This window comes from Eufriesea mexicana, unplaced genomic scaffold, assembly GCF_001483705.2.
Source record: "Eufriesea mexicana isolate 0111107269 unplaced genomic scaffold, ASM148370v2 scaffold2645, whole genome shotgun sequence".
Classification (NCBI taxonomy): Eukaryota; Metazoa; Arthropoda; class Insecta; order Hymenoptera; family Apidae; genus Eufriesea; species Eufriesea mexicana.
Window position 1 is genome coordinate 1,257,821 of NW_016910703.1, and position 20,067 is coordinate 1,277,887.

The 20,067-nt window shown below is 38.2% G+C and overlaps 1 protein-coding gene across 1 annotated transcript in view; it reads left to right on the plus strand.

The window, feature by feature from the left end:
• Positions 1 to 15,660, plus strand: part of LOC108550246 (uncharacterized) — a 219,052-nt gene extending 203,392 nt beyond the window's left edge. The window contains exon 6 of the mRNA XM_017903945.1: positions 14,511 to 15,660. Within this exon, the coding sequence (XP_017759434.1) occupies positions 14,511 to 14,596 (86 nt within the window). The 3' untranslated portion in view covers positions 14,597 to 15,660. The remainder of the gene's footprint in view (positions 1 to 14,510) is intronic.
• The last annotated feature ends 4,407 nt before the right edge of the window (positions 15,661 to 20,067 follow it).

A 20,067-nucleotide genomic window follows, 5' to 3' on the forward strand; every position in this document is an offset into this window, starting at 1 on the left:
TTTTTTTTTTTTTTTTTATTCGATTTCGACACAGCGGCTGGACACACCTGACCCACGTGCCAGCCGCTTGCGGCCAGTCGACGTACGCCGTGGGTAATAGTTGCACGTTCGGGTTGCCTACCCGAGGATTAGCCGGTCGGTCGCACAGGCTAATAAATTTCGAGAGTTAGGATCCACCCACTCGAAATCGGAAAGGAAACCTCCGGTGCACGCTGCGTCCGCTTCCTGCACGCGACGTCGACGAGATTTAATTGACCGGCCACGGCTAGAACCCAGGTCCCTATTACCCTCCCTATGGCTCGTCCCTTGCCCACGCCATTCTTTCCAGCCGAGCTCCACAGCTCCCAGAGTGGCATATCCAACCGGAATTCCTGTCGCGACCGACTGGACATCTTATGACGACGCAAGGATCCTTTACCAGGCTGATATTCGCCAGCGAACTAGAAACTACGGCAAGAGTGCTGTGTTTTGTGTGATTAATGGTAAATAGGCAGTCTCGTACAGCGTATGAGGCAGCTTGTTCGATTTTGCGGCGAAAATTTCGAAGACCGACGAATATTCGATCGTGCTATAGGCTGTACTGTGGGTTTAAATTGATACTTTGAAGTAGCGAATGGAAACTGCAAATTCTTCCTTTGTGCATTACGCCCCTGAATTATTTGCATTGCATGAATGGGATGTTTGTGGCAAGTAGGTATTGATAGTATGTCGAATAATATGTCGTGTATCTTGATTATCTTGAATCTGTTGATATGTGTGTATTAATTGCATAGAGAATTTTATTTCGAATATCTTGACATTATACATTAGTATATATATTTTTATAGATTGTAGGAATGTTGGGTAGGCGATAGAATAAGCAGTGATGTAAATATGAAAATGATTTGTTTTAAACTAAAACTTATTCTACTCGCTAATAACTCTCGGCTATCTCTCACTTGCTATCTCTTAAAACTGTTTGACTGACTTTAAAACGCTCTAACACACTGACACTTTCTGACACTCTCTGATCCTTGTGTGTTTGACTCTTCCGCGTCTTTGCACTCTTATTTAAACCCTTGCACTCTGTCTTCTTTCATTCCCACGCCGTCTTTCTCAATCGGTCGGTCACGTATCCTAAATACTAACATCCAAATACTTACATTCCTAAGCTTTCACTCTTCACTTGCATTCGGCTCTGTCATAAACATCCCTTAAATTCGATCCTCTTGTTCGCGATCACTTTCGTTCTAAGCCCTAACATTCTTGAAATTTTTTCATAGCCGTACCTATTTCTTTCCTATAATATTGACTTATGTTTTATTAGTTTTTCCTTTTTCTCTTTTATAAATGTATCGTTCGAGCAATATTTAACTACGATTTGTAATGCGATCACGCCTGGAATTAATTTTGTAACGACGAATTTAGTTTCGTAGTATATCGTATACACCCTGATGTATAAAATTAGAGTTTATTGTTTCGGAGTCACTAGAAATTCATTTTGTTGGACTGTATATCGAATAAGACGTGTCCAAAATGCGAATTCCGAAGAAAAATATAGAAGGAACATAACGAGGACAAAGTGGTACTGAGTAATACACTAGCGTGAGTTCCGTATCGTTGCTGAACTCACGGGCGCCATCTAGGAAAGGATGGAGACATACATTCATCGGAAAGGGAAACTAAGTGAATTAGGTGTGGCAAACGGTGACTAACGGCACGATTAATGATTGGTCAAAGACTTCCAAAGGGATTTACATATTATATCACGTTAATTTAACGTCAATGTTAATTTCTAATCAGTTTTGGACGAGTAAAATTAATATGTGATATTTATATTTAACAACATTTAACATTAATATTTAATTGCAATGTTATAAGCCAGTTTTCATATTTCTTTCGGGAAATGCAAAAATTATACGTATAATTCCATCACTTTGTCTTTTGAGGAATAAAGACTCTTTAATAGGCAGATTATATACAGCAGTAGAAATAATTAAATTATTTTAGTTTTTATAGCGTAAAGCAATATGAAAGTACCATATATCAAAGAAATTAATTTTTTCCATAATTTTATCATTAGTATGAAAAAAGTATAGGGAATAAAAAGTAGAGATATTAATGGAGGCAATTAAGCAACGTCAAGGAGTGGTAGGGAAGATTATAAAGCGACTTCGATTTTTTAAATAAAGAGGACTTATGATTCACTTTACTTCTATTCCTCATATACTCACGGATATTCTAAAATGCACAAACACAAATGCAACACAGCAATTTAAGCCAGTGAAAATAACGTGAATATATTCTAAAGATACACCACTGTCAAAAAGTTTGGAAGGAATATAATCAATAATCATATAATTAGCTAGTAATAATATTGTGAGAAAGGTTATATAATTATTTATGAAAACCTTCAAATACATTACCTTTTAATTAATTATTGAAATAAATCCAAGAAGTGCCATGATTTCATAGCATCGTTCAATTCGTGATAATACAAATTTTATTATAGAATTTTTTAGTAAATAGCAAATTCAAAAATTACTATTACTTTATGCTGTATCAAGAAGATGTAAAATAATTTAAATAATGATATCCCTTCCAAACTTCCCAATTGTTATAGGCCATATGTAAGTACTCCGTTTAAACAATTATTTAACATTATTATCAAAAAACGTTTCGACATTTTGTTACGTATTTTTAATTACTAGAAGATAGAATAAGTTTCATTCTTTACCGAAATATTTTCGTTAGATATTCCTATTTTCCTTTCCCTTCGTTTCCAGTTAATAATTGAACTGGAATTAGATTCACTCTTGTTTTATTGCACTGAAATTCTTATTATCTGCAGTGCGGCATTGCGCACGGGTTTCCAAATCCAGCTGAAAGCCGCGATTCCTGCGCGATTGAAATAATCACTTTGCTGTCGCGGGAATGGGAAACTGTGTCATTCTCTTAACAAAAGGCAATGAATTATATTCCATCAGGGTGGAATATTTACCAACGAGGCGTGCTACAAATAAAGAACCTTCAAATTTCATCCAGTTTTTATCGACGAGCTCCGCCGCCCGATTAAATTGAATTTTACCGCTTTGCAAGTAGAATATGATGGATGGCGTCAGACGAGCTGCTCCCTTGTCAGATTAAAAACGTGCACAACTCACTAGCTTCTTGTGTGAAAATCATTTCGCAGTTAGGTATTCATGGCGTTGGATTCCATTATTTATTCTTCGAACGTTAAATCTCCCTTCAAATTATTGATATTTTGCCGAGTGACTTAAACGCTTTTGATTTAACTTCGAATTATTTCGTTCATTTTTAAAGCCGGATTAAATTGGACTGATCGAAACTCTTGACTAACAATAAGAGAGATCTCGAATTCGTAATAACTCCTAGAAGGAAATATATAACAATTTAGGAAACATGCTAAAGGCTTCTAATTTTTTTTTTTAATTCGCCTTTCCAATTTTCTTCTCTTTTTTACTGTTATTTGCTAGACTGAGGAATGAAATAAATGAAATAAAATTACTCGCACTCGTCGATGGATTACAGAAAGAATTGTATATTAGACCTTTAATGGTCCCAATGTAATCGTATGCTAAGAGATAAATTACATAAAGGAATATTTTGGACTTGAATTAATTGTTATCTGGATATTTGGGAATTTGTTGATATCTTTTCAACGTAAGAGCTGTTTAGAGTTACGTGTATGCCACTTCGATCCATTGACTGCCACAGAATCATGTTGTTTCGGGATAGACAATCAGCTATGCAGCGGTAAACCAGAGTTATTTGGGATAGGCTATCAACTATGCAGTGGTGAACCGAGATATCTCACGTGATACGAAGGGAAAGTACGTATATGGGTCAACACTAGCAGGATACCGCGTTATTGTGACCAGAGTATTGCTGAAAATCTGGAATTGCTGGAGTATCGACACATTGTACGTTTTAGTGGTCGTATTATACTTTTAAAAATGCCAGATATGCGGATATTGTTATGCCGCGTGTACAACGTAGCGAATTATATTTGGCAACCACCGTACTGTTTTCACTCCAACATATTTCGGCTATTCTAACAAGGTTTTAACAGAAAACTTACTGACCTGTAACTAATATCATCTATATTATCTACATATCTAATATCATACATATCTATCTAAATATCTAAATATCATACATAAAATTTAATGCTGAAAATAATTAAACTTGTATACAACTATGTCAAAAATATTCGCATATTTTTAATGACTGCAGAAGTTATAAATTTTGAACCGGTTAGTTTCACTCGTATGCTAATTCTAGTGGACTAGACATAAACTATGTTAATTTGGCGTAAACTTAGTTTCTTGTGACAAATAATAAAAATACTAAATGGATAATAAAATTGTACGTAAATCACGATTTCAAATTCTTCGATTTCAATTATTTTAGAATGAATGTCGTCAGTATTACTTATCATCTCTATACTTGATAATTTATATCATCGATTGTACTTTTATAATTGATGTACAATAATTATCGTTCATTTGGACAAAACTACCTCTTATTTCAACATTTTTTTTTTTTTAAATAAGCATAATTGTTAATGAGGTTTTATTGTATGGTTACTAAATTTTTTTCATTAACTTCTCGAGGGTTTACTTACATTTGTATAACACTTACATTTTGCTTTGCCAGAAATTTTCAGAAACTATTTTGAATCTTTTTACATGTGTTCATATTCGTCTGATATATGAATATTTGAATGGTATTCGTTACTGTATCGTACTACCTTATACGAACTCGAACATAATTTCGACAGAAACGTGAAACGACGCTTGGGCTTTAATTGTAAATGCTTGACGAAGATATAAAAAGATTCATGTACAGCATACTTAAAAAAAAGAAAAAAACAATGCAATCCTATTTTAACGATACATTTGGTCCACATCTAAAATAGAAGCATACTCAAAATCAGAAATTTTATGGAATAAAGAATATCTGCCAAGAACGTCATATATATTAAAAAATTTTAAATATTTAACTTTAAATTAAAATTTAATTTTGAAATGAAATAAAAATTCTATACACGTGTAGTCGATAAAAATACGACATCCTTTCCTAGCTAAGAAACGGAACAATAAATCGAAGAAAGAAGGGAAAATGCCACCAGTTACGATTCAATACAAAGAATAAAGGAACTACCATTCCAGAATTCGAACATCGACCCAAGAAAGAGAAACGTTCCATCATAAACTCAAGTGGCTGGAAATTAGATCACCGTACGAAGAGATGAAGTCGTGTTTGGATAACGTCCCAACTATCCGGTATATTATAACGTAATCGTCGTTCCCAAGCTAGCTTCCCTTCTGGTCACAAAAATCGGGCGTGCACGCAGAGAAGTTGGTGGTCGAGCAACAGTGGAACTCGCTTCGAGCCCTCTATATCCTCTCCCTTTCCCAATAGAACCGCGGCTACGTAAGATTCAGTCTCGTTGAGAAACTTGCCCCGTAGAAGATGCCGACTGTCCGGGTTCTACGTCGTGGTCGTTTCGAAACTTCGCCTCCTCGTCTGGTCCTCTACTCTCTTGACCTCTATAAAGTCGACGTCCTATCCTCCACGGCTGGCTAGCTGTCTCCCTCTAGCTAGACTAGCCCTAGGTCCCCGAGTCTTCATTCCACTGGCTTCGTGAATCTTTTCCGGAATCCCCGGACGCTGATCTCACGTGTACGACGAGCAACTAAAAGGGGGAAAAAGCTTGAACGTCTTCGGATCTCTCTTTATGGACCTTGAAGATTGCGCGATAAATCGTTAATGGTTTCCAGCAGGACGGTTGCACGCGTACGTGTGTGGCCTTTCGCGTATAATTGTGTCCATTCGAAGGTCTTTTCGTTTCGTAACTTCGCGTTAGGATTTTTACTCTCTTCCTTTTTTCCGATTGTTTGAGTTCCAATCAGCATGTCAATGAAACGCGATTGTTGTCCCTCTTCTTTTTCTGTTTTAATTTATAACAAATAAGTATGCACACATTTGTAGCGTTCAAATGAAATCGGGGGCAGTGTATTAATTTTTCTTCACTGTACAGTCTTCGCAATTAAAGGGGAGAGTAAAAGTCGTAACTTATTGAAACTTTTATAATTTTATCGCGATCTGAATAGATACATGGAGACTAATTAAAATTAAACGAGTTTCCTGTACATACATGTTTGCAATTAAATCGTAATACAAGTGTCAGTGCCAGTGACGTTGCGGAAAAATACAATAATAACAGTGTAACATATATCGTTAAGAGATGTTAACTTCTATTCGATACATTTCTCAAAATTGGCCCAGAAAATATCGAAAATAAATATCAGCGATCTCTGATATTCATCCAAAACCACGTACATCACGAGAGAGACAAACGGAGAATACGGCCGACCTTGAGAGCAGAAAATGGAGGGAGAAAATTTCATTGAAAGTAAAAATGGAACTCGTTCGACCAAACCAAACATCCACCACTTGACATACTTTTTTCTGCACCGAGTAAAGGTAACAGGAGTATTAAGGTGGACAAAAACGAGATACATGCGGTACGCCATTCGAGAGTAAGCGCTTCTTATCTTTCATTCAAATGCCAAGTGGCCGGTTCCGCGTAAGAGAGCAACCGAGTATCATGATAACTCGACGTGCTTCAGAAACGCGTGCTTATATCAAGGGTATATCATAGGTTTATTCAGCATCTCGAGCCACTCGACGAGATGGCGTCCGTTATCAGACCTCGCGTGCATGATTATTCGAGCCGTTTCGCGGCCACGTGTACCCACGATGCGCCGCGAAGTGGACCCAGTGACGGGGGCAGGATGAACTTCACGATCCTTCGGTCAATGAGAATGACGATGTCGACGGCTTCGCTTATCGGCTGTACAGGTTAGGTGCGATGGAACAACGGCCATCGGGAGGCAGCCACGCGCAGTCAGATAGGGAAATACCCTACTGCTGAACGCTGCTGTGGAAACGCGTCTAAATGCTCGTGCCAGTCCACTTACACGCCGTAGCTCGAGAATGCTATCGCGTGATTGATCGGCGATGCTTAGCGTCGTGATTATCGGAAGTGTCTCCAACGTCGATTATTTTGACCGATGAGCACTGCCGGGATATCGAAGGAATCACTTTTAGGGGTTGCTCGGACGTGAAGGAATCCTCGGCGCGGTCAAGCCGAAGAAAAATCTATATAGGAATTCCCTCGTTTGGCCACGTCGCTCGAGTAATTGAGGCATTTCTCTTCCGTTCGAAATCGATCTTTTATTAGCCCGGTGCACTCGTGATTGATCGACCAACCGGCTAGTTTCATCGCAGGGACCTAGCCATGGGATTGCGTTAATTCGCGATGTATCGGTTTCATTGATTATAATTATGAGCACGATTTACGGTCGACGTTACGTTGAATGATGTTCCTCGACCTCGCGATCGGGAGTATATATGTTGTGCTGCTTCCAGTGGTGGGGGTACGAGACGGATGGTCTTCGAGGAAGGGGTAGGGAACCGCGCGAAGGGCACTATACTGATTCGAACGAGGCTTTGTAGATATTGTACGATATCATTTTGCAAAGAAATAGCGAATCGGCCATTGCTAATAAAAACAAATTATAAACCGATCAATATTTTCTAGAAGCAAATGGGAAAGTTATTTTGGGTAGCAAAATTAAGTTACGTGATCCCTACGGGAAGGTGAAGCGTAGGTTAAGGAAAGCATAAAAGCAGGGTCCTTGACGACCAAAACAGAGTCCTTAGAAGTTAATTGTGACCGGCACGAGCGTGAGTCGCTCGGTGTTGGAAAGAGAGTTAAATTAGAGTTGCGTTTTCTTGGTGTTATTTTCCTAAGTTAAATTAATTTTATGAGTCTTGTGTTTGTGTTATTCTTTTCTTGCTGTTCTGTCAGTTTTCGCTGTCTCAAAATCAGTTTTCGCCAGTTTACGATATTGAATTCGAATATTCGCGATGCGTTATAGTTACGGTGTTATAATCTGAGAATGGAAATAAAAATTGATTAAAGTGCCACTTTTTTAAAAAAATTTCTTTGTTATTGGAATGATGTTTATATTGATACTATTGTATAAGTACTATTGAATAAGGAGGGAAATGTTATTGGAATGATTAATAGAGCTTCGTATTTCGTATTTGGTATAAAATGAATGTTATATGACCAATTTCTCAAATTAGAAAATAATTCTCAAATTGCGTTTTCATTTCGAGTACAAAATGAGTTTATTTTTCGTGCCCGCAAGTCTTTTTCAGTAAATTATGTAATGGACTTAAGTTTAAATATATTCTGATTATGAATGATTTCATTTTGGCACTCTCAGTCCTTTTATTTCCATACTTCACTTACACCATATAAATTACTACACTATAATTCATATTGTTATTGGTATTTAGTTGATATGGTTGATCTCGTGTATTTTTTGATTACTATATTGGACTGTAAAATTTTTCGAGTTATATATATGGATGCTTTTTTGCAAGTTTTGTTCATGTTTACGTAGTCAAATATTTTTATGCGAATAATTCCAGGCGGCCTCGAGCCTTTGTATATTTTGTGTATATTTTTTTACCTTTCCTAAATGACATATTTTTTTCAACTCTATGATAACAGTGCAGGATGTAACATTTTAGGTAAAAGTATTAAAATATGGTTCCTGTCGTACATACGTTTCCATTTTTTAGAGAAACGCAATTTTAAACTGAAGACTAGGTGGAAAATATTCGACGGAAAGACTGAATCGAGTTCCGGTATAAAAATACGGAAAAGATTAATAATAAATTTACACTTCAAATTGTACTTTTACTCCCGCTCTTTAAACATGGTAACCAAAAATGAAGATAAAGCATTTGAACATATACAAGACAAAATTGCACGAGACACTCTCTCAAAAAACAACGTATTTTAAAATATTAAATTTTAAAAGTTTTTTTTACAAGTAATTTTATTTATACGACAGTGTTACAAATATCTATCTCACTTATACATTTTCATTCTAAGTTTTCTGGCAACATCTGACAAAAATTGTGAAACTGTTCTGAAAAGTATCGAGATTTAAAATAATCTCGAGGAAAATATAACTCCATTAATATCTAGACATCTTATACTATTTTTATATCTAATTTCAATTTCCATCTGACTATCTGAAACAACAAAGAATATGCGAAAATTCACAAATCATTAATTTCTTTGTCTTCGTTACTAAGTGTACGTCTTTATAACCATGATTTTTAATTCCTATCACTATTTCTTCTTAAAAGACTCGTACGTTTGATCTTAATAGATTTAAATAGCCACGCCCTGAATCTTCCAGTTGCCAACTATGTCGCATCAAAACTTTCTCTCTTGTCAAAAAAATGAAGGAAAATCGGGAAAATCTGCAAGAATTAACATACCCTTTACTTTTCCTGCAACGTTTCAAATATAACATCTGAAGCATTAAAGTAAACCATGAAATTTCAAAAAAACATTTTCCCATTTTTATACGGTTTAAAAATTTTAAAATACACGCCAGGGTATTTAACAAATATCGTATAAAATTCCAGTTAGAGCCAGCCGTGCAGTAAACGAGAAAAAGACTGCTGGAGCAACGAGATTTTATTAAGCCCGAATCACCGTCGATATTCGCTGCTCGTTCAAACAAAACGGCGGGGAAGTTATCCAAAAGGAAGAGCGCAAAGTGAATACGAAATAAGACAACGGGCTTTCGGTGCAGCGATGTGCTCTGGCGTAACCCCGGTTCATTCTGAGAATCTCATTCCGGCTTTAATCCTGTGTAATTTGCAAAGTTATGTCCTCCATACCGAAACTCACCCTTTTTCTTAACTATCGCATCTCGCGAAATTTCCACCGCCTCAAAGACACGGGGATGCTCTCGCCTGCACACGATACACGCGTGGGATAGGGCTAACGTGCACGATCGCAGCGCAACCCTTTAGCCTTATAACCCCATATTCCCCAAGTAAATCGTTTCTGTAAAACTTTCGAGGACTCGTGTCACAAACTTTAGAATGCCGGCTCATGAAGTTGTCTGGAGAGTTTTTATATCAAGAACTCTCCCGGATTTCCCTGCCAGCTTAAGCCTCGTGGTGCACTTCTCGAAACGCACGGTCACTTGAATCCCGCTGAAAAGCTCTTACCGGAAACCCATAGAGCAATCTTGCGAGCTGCTTCCGCATGCCGTATATCGTATTTTTATATATTACCCCCAGACAATTTCATCAGGCTACCCTTGAAAATTTTCCACCACGCGATCGGGAATATTCCATTATCGAGCTTCGTAAACAAGCGAAATTTTCTCTTCTCAGAGCTAAATATTTTCGCGGAGTACGAACCCGGATATGTCGGCCAAATTGACTTTCAGAGGATACTTATTTCTGTTCGTATTTAATTATATTCTTTTTGTAATATGGGTTGAAGTTTCGAGAATAAATGTTTTCACATAGAAAATAGGTATTTGAAGTGATATTCGTATTTAAAATGACAAGGTAGGGATGCGGATATTGGCAACAGTTATGAAAGAAGATAACGATTTGCGAATTGAATATTGGATATTTTTTACCTTCCGAGATCGATACATTAAAGTTAGAAACGCATTTTGTGCAAAATATTTAATATTATCCTATTTTTAATTTTAACATGAATCTTAAAAGGTAAGAAATATACAGAAATTCGTAAATGATTCTTTCGTTTTTTAATTTTTGTCAATAAGTGTTTCAGATTTTGTTATAGTTATATTCTTTTTTTTTGAAATCGGGATCGTTTAATAATTTTTATTGGCTATCTTTCGAGAAACTTTTACCATGTATATACGTAAAATTACATTTATTTAACAGCTTTTCTTTCTTTTTGCATTGTAGGTACGGAGAAATACTTAAAATATTTATAATGCTCTATTATTTGAAAAAGTTTATTCTATTTCTTGTTGCTTTGTTCGAAATACAAGAGTAAAAGTCAAATTTCAAGTAAAATATTAATCATGAAAATATAACTTCTCCAGTATTTTTATACCAACACCTGATGCAGTCTTTTCGTCCAATATTTCCCACCTGGGTTACTTGTGAACGTACGACTTTCAAATTTAAAATGGTTCTATTCGCATTTCGAATTTCTTGCTAGTTCTTGATACCATTATGAATTCACGAAAATGCCAAACGTAAGAGCAGAATTTAAGATTATGGGAGGATTTCCTAAATTAAACGTCAGTGTAACGTCCTCACCAAACGGCCTCATGCAGCAAGTTTGTCTTAGGCACATGCAAAATTCAGGAAGTTACCTTAAAAATACTCGTTAGCTGGCTGATGTTTCGCACCTACATTCGCAGCCCTTTAAGAGCCTTTTAGAGGATGAAATTGAAATTTAGATGTCACGTTGCATTAACCGCGAGGGGAAAAGTATTTTTATACCCTTTCATCCAAACTATAACTTTCGTAATTTTACTTTCGTAATCTGAAACCTTTGAAAATTTTCGTATCTCGTTAACTTGAACGAAACGTATAATGTCCTTGATAAAGTTTATAAATTTACGATACTTTGTAGCGTGAAACTCAGATTAAATATTTATATCCCTTTTACATCTAAAAGGAATAACAGTAGCACGAATAATTATTTGATTTATTCAAAATTTGATCGAATTCATGAAAAGTTAGAAAGCTTCCTTGTAACTTTCGGAAATATTATTCTGCGTCGAGTCAATGAAAATTAATGGACAATATTAAATCCTTTGAAATACAGTTTTATTGAAATAAATAAACATATTCTATCAATATTATAGTAAATAAAATCATGAAGAATTCGTAACTTGATTGGTCATGACGATAAAAGTTAACGACAATTATTTGTCAATTCCTTTTTATTTATATATAAATTGGCGTTATAACGATAATTATGTCTTCCGGCAAAGCATTTTTCAAGATTTTAAAATTACCACCATTTTTGTCATTTTGTCATTAAAAAAACACTAAACGAAATCGTTTTTCTCAACTCATCGCATTTATTTTTCTTCTCAACAATTAAGAAACAATTTATACCAATTTGGAAAGAAAATATAATACATCGAGAAAGCCTGGATTTTTTGGATTCGTAAAATTGGTTGACGACTAGGGAAATTTAATTACCATTGAATCGAATTGTGGGATGTGCCTAAACGCGAAGACACTAAGATAGGGATGGAACAGGCTGTTTGGAAATTAATTACGTTAGTCTTCTTAATAATAAAGCCATAAAATCTGCAGATCAGACAGCCATATTTTTCTGAAGTGAATCAATATAATTCAAAAACTCGCCTTCAAGGTATTTGCAAACTTTACATCCGTTAACTTCATGAACAGCTACCTTTAGTTATAGAACTCTGCTAAGTATATACCCGTATATATCCAGTTGAGCAATTGGAAAAATAAGAATTCTTGAACCAGTCATTCCGACTTACTTAGTAGTTCTAGCGTTAAACATATCTACCCAATTTTCCTTCGCTGCTCGTAACTTTATTAAATCCGATACATTCGCGTTTCGATCGAGCAACGTATCACGGAGCCGTTACGGTAAAAAGGTATCCATTACCAGCAAGGAGAATTGATACGTCAAGAAAGCGGGTTGGCGTCTAATTCGAAAGCGGTCTAGCTCGTTCCTTTCGGTCCCTTTCCCATCAAATCCCCGGCATCGACGTTACAGGAATTCGTTCGGCTCTGCAGTCGCGGTAATTTCATTTCGTTCACACTGGCTCTTTTCGCAGGCTGCTACCGTGTCCGTTGATTCGTACGTATTACTCCCTGGCCCGTGGTCTACAGAATTGTTTTTGCGAAATTGACTTTTCCCTCCACAGTCGAGGGAACAATGTGTCCAAGGAGGAGAATCTATTGGCGTTCCGTTTAATGCTGTCCCCCGCGACGCTTTCCACTCCGCTAGCAGCTTTTATTACGTTTCAATATTCTGACGTGGTTTAATCGTATTATCGAGTTGGGCTGGAAGGGACAGGAATTTTATAGGAAATGCATTTTGGATAATCTGCAGTTGCCATTAGTACATGACTGAGTAAACAGAAGATAGGGAACGAGAAAAATTTAACAGACAAAGAATGACGGAAGTCAACATCTTATTATCATTATCGTTGTTTTTGAAAATTTATTATCAACGATTGAACTATCAAAAGGGTGAATATGTCCTGTTTTGGATATTTTGTTTCTACAATTTCTGCTTTTGACAAAATTTAGGCTTATTTTCATTCGGATCCGAATTTAATTGTTTATAGTTATTACTCTTTTAATTCTAGGGTTAATAAAATTATTCTTTCATAATGTATTATCCTTTTAGCTAATTTACGTATGCACGCCATATTTAATAAGAATTACAAACATTAGAATAATATGCTGTCAGTATTATATTGATATTGGAACCGAAAGAGCGTTTAGTCCGTCGCGAACTCTAGCGGTAGTATTTGGAATTAAAAGAGGCATACTGTTAAAATAACGTTCCTTATTTTAAATTGGCGAATTTAGAAAGTAGTTATTATTCTAAATATTCTCAAAACTCTTAACTAAGTTAAGAAATCTTCATTACATTTTCTAATAACTAAGAAATGAGATAATTTTTCACCTTTTTCGTATGAATGGTGATTGTTAGACAAATCTGGAGAAAGATATTTCATAGTCAGTGAGAATATTCACATATATTTCGATCGATAGAACCTCAGCTATTTAGAACCGACTGAGAGGGATTAGAACTTTGAAACATCATCATGTTGTGTACTTCAATACGATTTAAACCTCTCCATTGATCCTACCCTCTTTTGATACGAGCAGAATGTCAGATATTTGCTTCTCGTACGTATCGTGTTCGCAGTCAATAACACACAGAAGTTCTGTCGGCGTCAAAATCCACCAATTATCGTTTCTATCAACGAACACAATATCTATTCATTATATTTCAAACTTCGCAATAGACACATACTATTGTCGTACGACCATCTTCTATATTTGTCACTTCCAATTCAACGTGACGAATTGCTACAAACGAATCATGATAATAAATAAACTATTATACAACCATTTCTTTGACAAATGAAATACATCGTTCTGTGTATTTGTTTCGTGTTCCCAATATGCTTAATATTCACAGTTCCAACCTCGTCTAATCTTTTCACCACGATTGCAACTGAATATCCTTGCTTTTCACAATCCTTGCTCACAAATAAAATTTCTCCTCCATCTCCCCTGATATGTATATACTCATACTCATGTATATACATAAATAAATAAGTCGATATCCATAACGTACTGCTATATGTTTAAAAAGTCACTTAAACTGGCCAAAAATAACAAAAATTCCTAGCAAAGCACACCTCTTCAAAAGCACCTCGCAATAAAAATTAGAAACGACCTGAAACGTACCCAAACTTTCGCATAAGGTCGCAAGTGTTATTCGATCGATCCGTCATACTCGCGATGGCCAGCTTAGGTGACAAGTGTGCAAAGCTCGTGACAAGGCGACGTAATAACATTGCGCGTAACGTTCGCGCATTTGCGTGTTCCAGTGACCTCCGAGAACGGCAGCGAAGCACCTACGGCCATCTATTTGACGATGCTGATGCTGTGTATGCTCCAGCTGTTTCTGAGATAGTCACGATACGTCTGAGGCTACGGGAAGGGAGTCCATGGGCGTCGCATGATAAACAGCGCACTAGTCAAAAGGAGGAGCAGGAGGAAAGGGAAAAAGGGCAGTCTGAGGGCTGGCCGAACCGGCTGCGTGAAAACAAATAATAATATCGTTGAATCGGCATTGGTATTACGTGTTTTTTAGCTTACTCGGTTCGGTACCGTTCAAGAGAGAGAAACGATCGCGATTGCCACCGCTTTCATTGTTACAACCCTTGTCGTACGTCCCTGATTACGATCGAGTTCATGGAGATCGCAGGACACAACACGGTTCTTCGACACGCTTATCTCGACTGTCGAACGAACGTTACCATCCACGATCCACCTATTCGAGAACAACAGTCGTGAACTGGTCTTCGATTCGAGGTAGCCCTCGCAGATGCACATCTGCGCGCGTGCTAACTTCAGAGGAGAGAAAGGCAGTAGTTAGACTCGCGTTCGATCGGAGTGTCGCCTAATGCTCAAACAAATTCCGTATCCGTTAAGTAACAAACGACTGATCGTTCGAGGAGAGGTCGAGAGAGCTAGCTTTGAAGTAAAATCGTGCATCGTGCTTACGTATATACGTTTCCGACTCAAAGGATCACCATCCTCTATCGCATTTGTTCTCTTCCGGTTCCTACCGACGAACCGCCGTGAGAAGAACGTAATTGGGGACAGAGAAGCGAAATCAGAGAAATGCAAAGTACAAGGAGTAACGATGTTCCGTCGCTATAGCACGCGTCCCTAGCTCGTTCTTCAACGAAGGGAACGCGATCGTGTGTCCTGCCATTATTCCGGCTAAAGATGCGTGTCAGAGGCTCCATGTCGTTCTACCGTGTCTATTCAACCATTGTTCGCGGGCCAGGTGGAAGGACCCGGGGATCGATCCTACGATTTTGATGCCAAGGGGCTAGTCAAGTGGCGCTCGCCAGACTCCTAACTTCTCTTTTCCCTCGTTTTCTCGTGTGTCCCCATGTAGCAGAGAAGACGCTGTCTCCGTTTCACGTCGTAACGATGTTTCCGTGCGAGAGTACCTGCGGGACAAGGTATTAGCAAGAAGGACGTGAGCGTGCATACACGTTCGTTGCTACTACCGTATGTGTGAGAGAGTGGAAGAGTTTGTTCGGGATACGTGTAATAATCGAGTTCGATGAATATAACGGCAGGAGCCATTTGCTCGTTTGATTTACTTCTATGAATGGTTTACGTGATGTTATAGAATTTGATATGTGGAATGATTGAAAAGTGTACTATGAGTCTTGGCAATTATGATGCACCTCGTGTACCAACTAACGATTGCAATTTTCTTTCGCTTTTTCGTTGATAGGTGGTAAGATGTGTTGGGTTAGCGAAGCTTCATTTACTCTCAGTTTCAAACTGAAGGGACGAGTAGCTGTTGGTCTGTTGACATTTTACAAGTGAAACGAGAATCATTGGTTTGTACAATTTAGGATTTAATCCGCGTGTTTAGAGGAGAATACTAAGTGACGGTTATGTGAGAAATACTGCTTCATTCGTGAGATGTTTTAAAAATTTTCCAATGAAGATTATTTATATTTAATATTTCCCCTTTCAATGGGAAAGGTATATTTAAACGTTTATGTAATTTTGCAATTTAATTTCGGTTTATTGCTATAATCTTCCATTTTGCTTTTTAGAGTTATTGTATATTTAGATATATCCTTACATTCTAACCATACAACGTAAATCTAACATTTGTCGAACAATTTTTAATCAATCCATGTATCACTTACTGCTAAGAAAACGAAGCGATTTTTACAAATATCGTAAGGATCGTACTATAATTTGTGCAACTTTTGCGATAAGTATCACTATGGTCTGAACAGAAGAGCGACTATACCAAACGATAAAGTTACGCGCAGAAACCCTGTATAATACTAGCCTATAGAATTTAGTAACAAACGACGAGGAACCAGAGAAAAGAAAAATAAGACATGCGTGATCGTAAGTTACCTTAAGAATTTGCTAATAGTTATGCCAGGCAGACGGAATCGTTGCACGAAAGTGGATCGAGGGACTGGCCTTGGAAAATAATCGGCCGAAGAAGGAGGGCTTTTTCTCATATTTCTGCCGGCGCGTTTGCTCGAATATTTTTCTGCTTGCCAACGTATAAGTTGTGTCAACAATCAAGCTTCTCTATCGTGCAAAATGTTTTCGCGGAACACGAAAGTTTACCCTCGAGTATACCTGGCTAGGGGGCGACGAATCGATAGTTCGATGCCAGAAGGAAAGAGGAAATTCGAGGTTGGAATAGAGGCACAGTGCCCCCTACCTAGCCTGCCCCCTTTTTATTAAAGGAAGTCCAAAGCCGCTGAAGGATTCCGTGTGTCTATAAAAGCGTCCACGTGCCGCGTGTTTCCCCTGCTTGCGGATAGGAAAATCGCTCGTGCTATTCCGTTGGATGTAGCAACGCTCCTCTTTACCCTTCGACGTACAGCGACTGGACCGGATCCTTGGCAAACTCACGAGCATTTACGCGGGACGTCACGTCGTTGTAAAAGGGAAAACCGGTACAAGTGGTAGCGAGAGTTTTATATTCAACGCGAGCTGAATGTATCGACGACGGTTAGGGCGTGTATGTGGTGTCAAGCAAGATGAATCGACGTTAAGCATGTAAATTCTGAGCTGTATATAAAAATCGGAAGAATGGCGGTCGACAAAGGGCACCGATGAAATTTATCGCAGGAATGTGGGGCAAAATTCTTCAAGAATTTTCCTTCGTTCCTCTTCGACGTGTATCAACTCGAGTTTCTTAAATAACTTGATGATTTTACGAAATTGTTTCAGGACGTTCATGAGAAGCATAAGTCCATCAGGTTATTGACCTGGGAGAAAAATTGCAGAATTTGGGAGTGACGTGATCCTTCTTTATACTGACAACCTAGTGCTTGAACCACATACATGATTTTGTGTAAAGCTGGATAATTTTTGGATAATTCACTGTATCGAGTCGTTTAGAGATTTGCAACTCGGCATGAGTACGTCCATCAGATTTGCTTTCTACCTTTGCGGATCGTAGTATATCCGATGCAATGCTCTCCTGTTGTGTTAACCAACAACATAGTGCTTGCATCGTGTATATAACATTTCGTGAATTCTGTTCTCGTTTCTGCAATTGTACCCTTGGCCTAGCTCCATGTCCCAAACGCAGGGGTTGCAAGCGTGCACGACTCTGTACAGAATTTCCGGTAGATTCGAGCGTAACTTACTGGTACATATTTTCCCGCGAAAAGAGACATGGTGGGGAAAAAAAATATGAGGAATGAATTTTTGCGAGTGTACTACACGTAGCTTTCGTGAGAAGCAACGTTGAACGCGAAGGCATACGTGGGTTTACGTAAAAATGGATAAATGTAGAATATTAATCAAAAGATATTCCGATGTACGTTCAACTTACGAAGAAGTAATGCTACGATGTTGTAACGAATAGCTTGTAACCATGTTACATATTTAAACAACACGTTAAGTGTAATATTTCGTTGGAAATATCATTTATACTAAACGAAAAGAAAAAGCAAGAAAAAAAAAGATTCATCAAATATCGCGCATTTGACATTCAATCATCGACTTAATATACCAAAGAGATTTATTTCTGTCTGTCATGTAAATTGGTTATTCTTTTTTTTAGCTCGAAGAATTGTTTCAGTGCGATTGTGTGCATAAGAGAGGTGGATTCGATTGAACGAGATCTGGATTAAAATTGAAATTGTTCGTAATCTCGACGATACGGTTTTCATCGACAAACTTCATTTAAATCGACAACCATTGTTAGAAGTAACAACTCCTTGTACAAATACGATTCGCGTTATACCTTCATGCCCGTGCGTCTGACAGAGGAAAATTCGTTTTACGTTAGTTAGATACTCAGCAAGGAGGAATTTACATGTTATAATACGACGACGATTCACCTAACTGACTCACTCGGTATAAAATTGATCCCACGGAGATGCAGTCCGCAGGCTAAGGCCACAATTAACTCGAGTCAAGATCCTGGCACTATCTAGACATGTCGAAGCTGCCAAAGTCGCGGAAGGAAGCCAGACGTCTGCAAGTCCAAAGTTTGCAAGACGAATACCGTGTACAGGTACACCACCTTCGGGATATTGTGTACACTCCGCGCTGCCTCAAATGATTGTGTACCCTCAGCAGTTGTACGTACACCACTATTACCCATTGAATGTACGTGTGCCTGTCTCTATGAGCCAGAATGGCTCCCATCTCGCACACAAACGCGACAAAGGAAACGACCTTTCAGTTACCTGAAACGTCGTCACCGTAACAATTACCACCACTGCCTCTGTATCCTGCCTCTCTCTTACACCGTATCCACCATTTCCACTGTACATCCTCTTTACCCGGCTGTGGTTCTATTCCTCTGTCTTCTTTCCACTGTCTCTTCAACCATCTGTCTTCTTCCGTTCCGTTTCCATTCCTTTTTGTTACTTTATTCCTACCTCACTCCATCGTCTCTTTCTGTTTGCCTCCTCCACAGCTGTGGAGAGCAACACAGGTGGCGCCACTGTAAAAGTAGTGCTAGGAGTTGGCGGCGGTGTGAAGCGACTTCGCTGGGGTGACTGGTGCAAAATAAACTTTGTTTCGGGCTCCGCTTAATATCCCTTCAGCCATCAAATACGGTTATTCTCTCTCTCTCTCTCTCTCTTGCGCGCGCGCGCACTGCTGCGCCACCCATGTACCCATTTCCAGGAATTCTCTTCTTTGTCCGTCACTTCGACGGCGGAGTGGTGAGGGAAAACCGCGAAGCTCCCTCTCAACATTTCGGCCTCGTTATGAACATCTTCAATGACGCCGGCTGATACGTTTAGTTTGCGTGTTGCGAATTAGGTACGCGACTCTGCTTCCCATTCGGGATACATGCATCGCTGCGTTTTGCCACGTTCAACCGGAGGAACTTTCAAACGTGCAGGAATAACTGTCGCGTTCATTTTCTTCCAGGCCGAAAGTGGCATTTTTCAGCAGCGCTGATACACCATTCTTTCAGTTCCATCGACTGTTGCTAACTTTGGAATCGCGTGTCGACCGAACAAACACTGCCGTTTCACTCTTTATCTGGAACAATAAGCGACGAGTGAAAGCGCTAATAATGATACGGAAAATACGAGCCCTCGAACGCTGCTTGACATGCGAATTCTTAATGCGGGAATTGTTTAACCCTGGGCAAATAAGCTTATCGGAATGAGTTGGAAAATCGTGTGGCTATTTAACGTCGATCGAAAGCCTTGAAGAGATGCTAGATGGTCAAAGTGGGCAGGTTTGAGATTCACATCCTTTAGAGTTACTGTGTTTGTACGTTGGTGTATTTGTAGTAACAGTGTATTGTCAACGAGTAACCTGTATTTGTATGTATTTTTTGCAGTCATGGAATTTGTATAGAAATAATGAACGAAAGGAGTTTTGAATCAGTGGTTTGATATC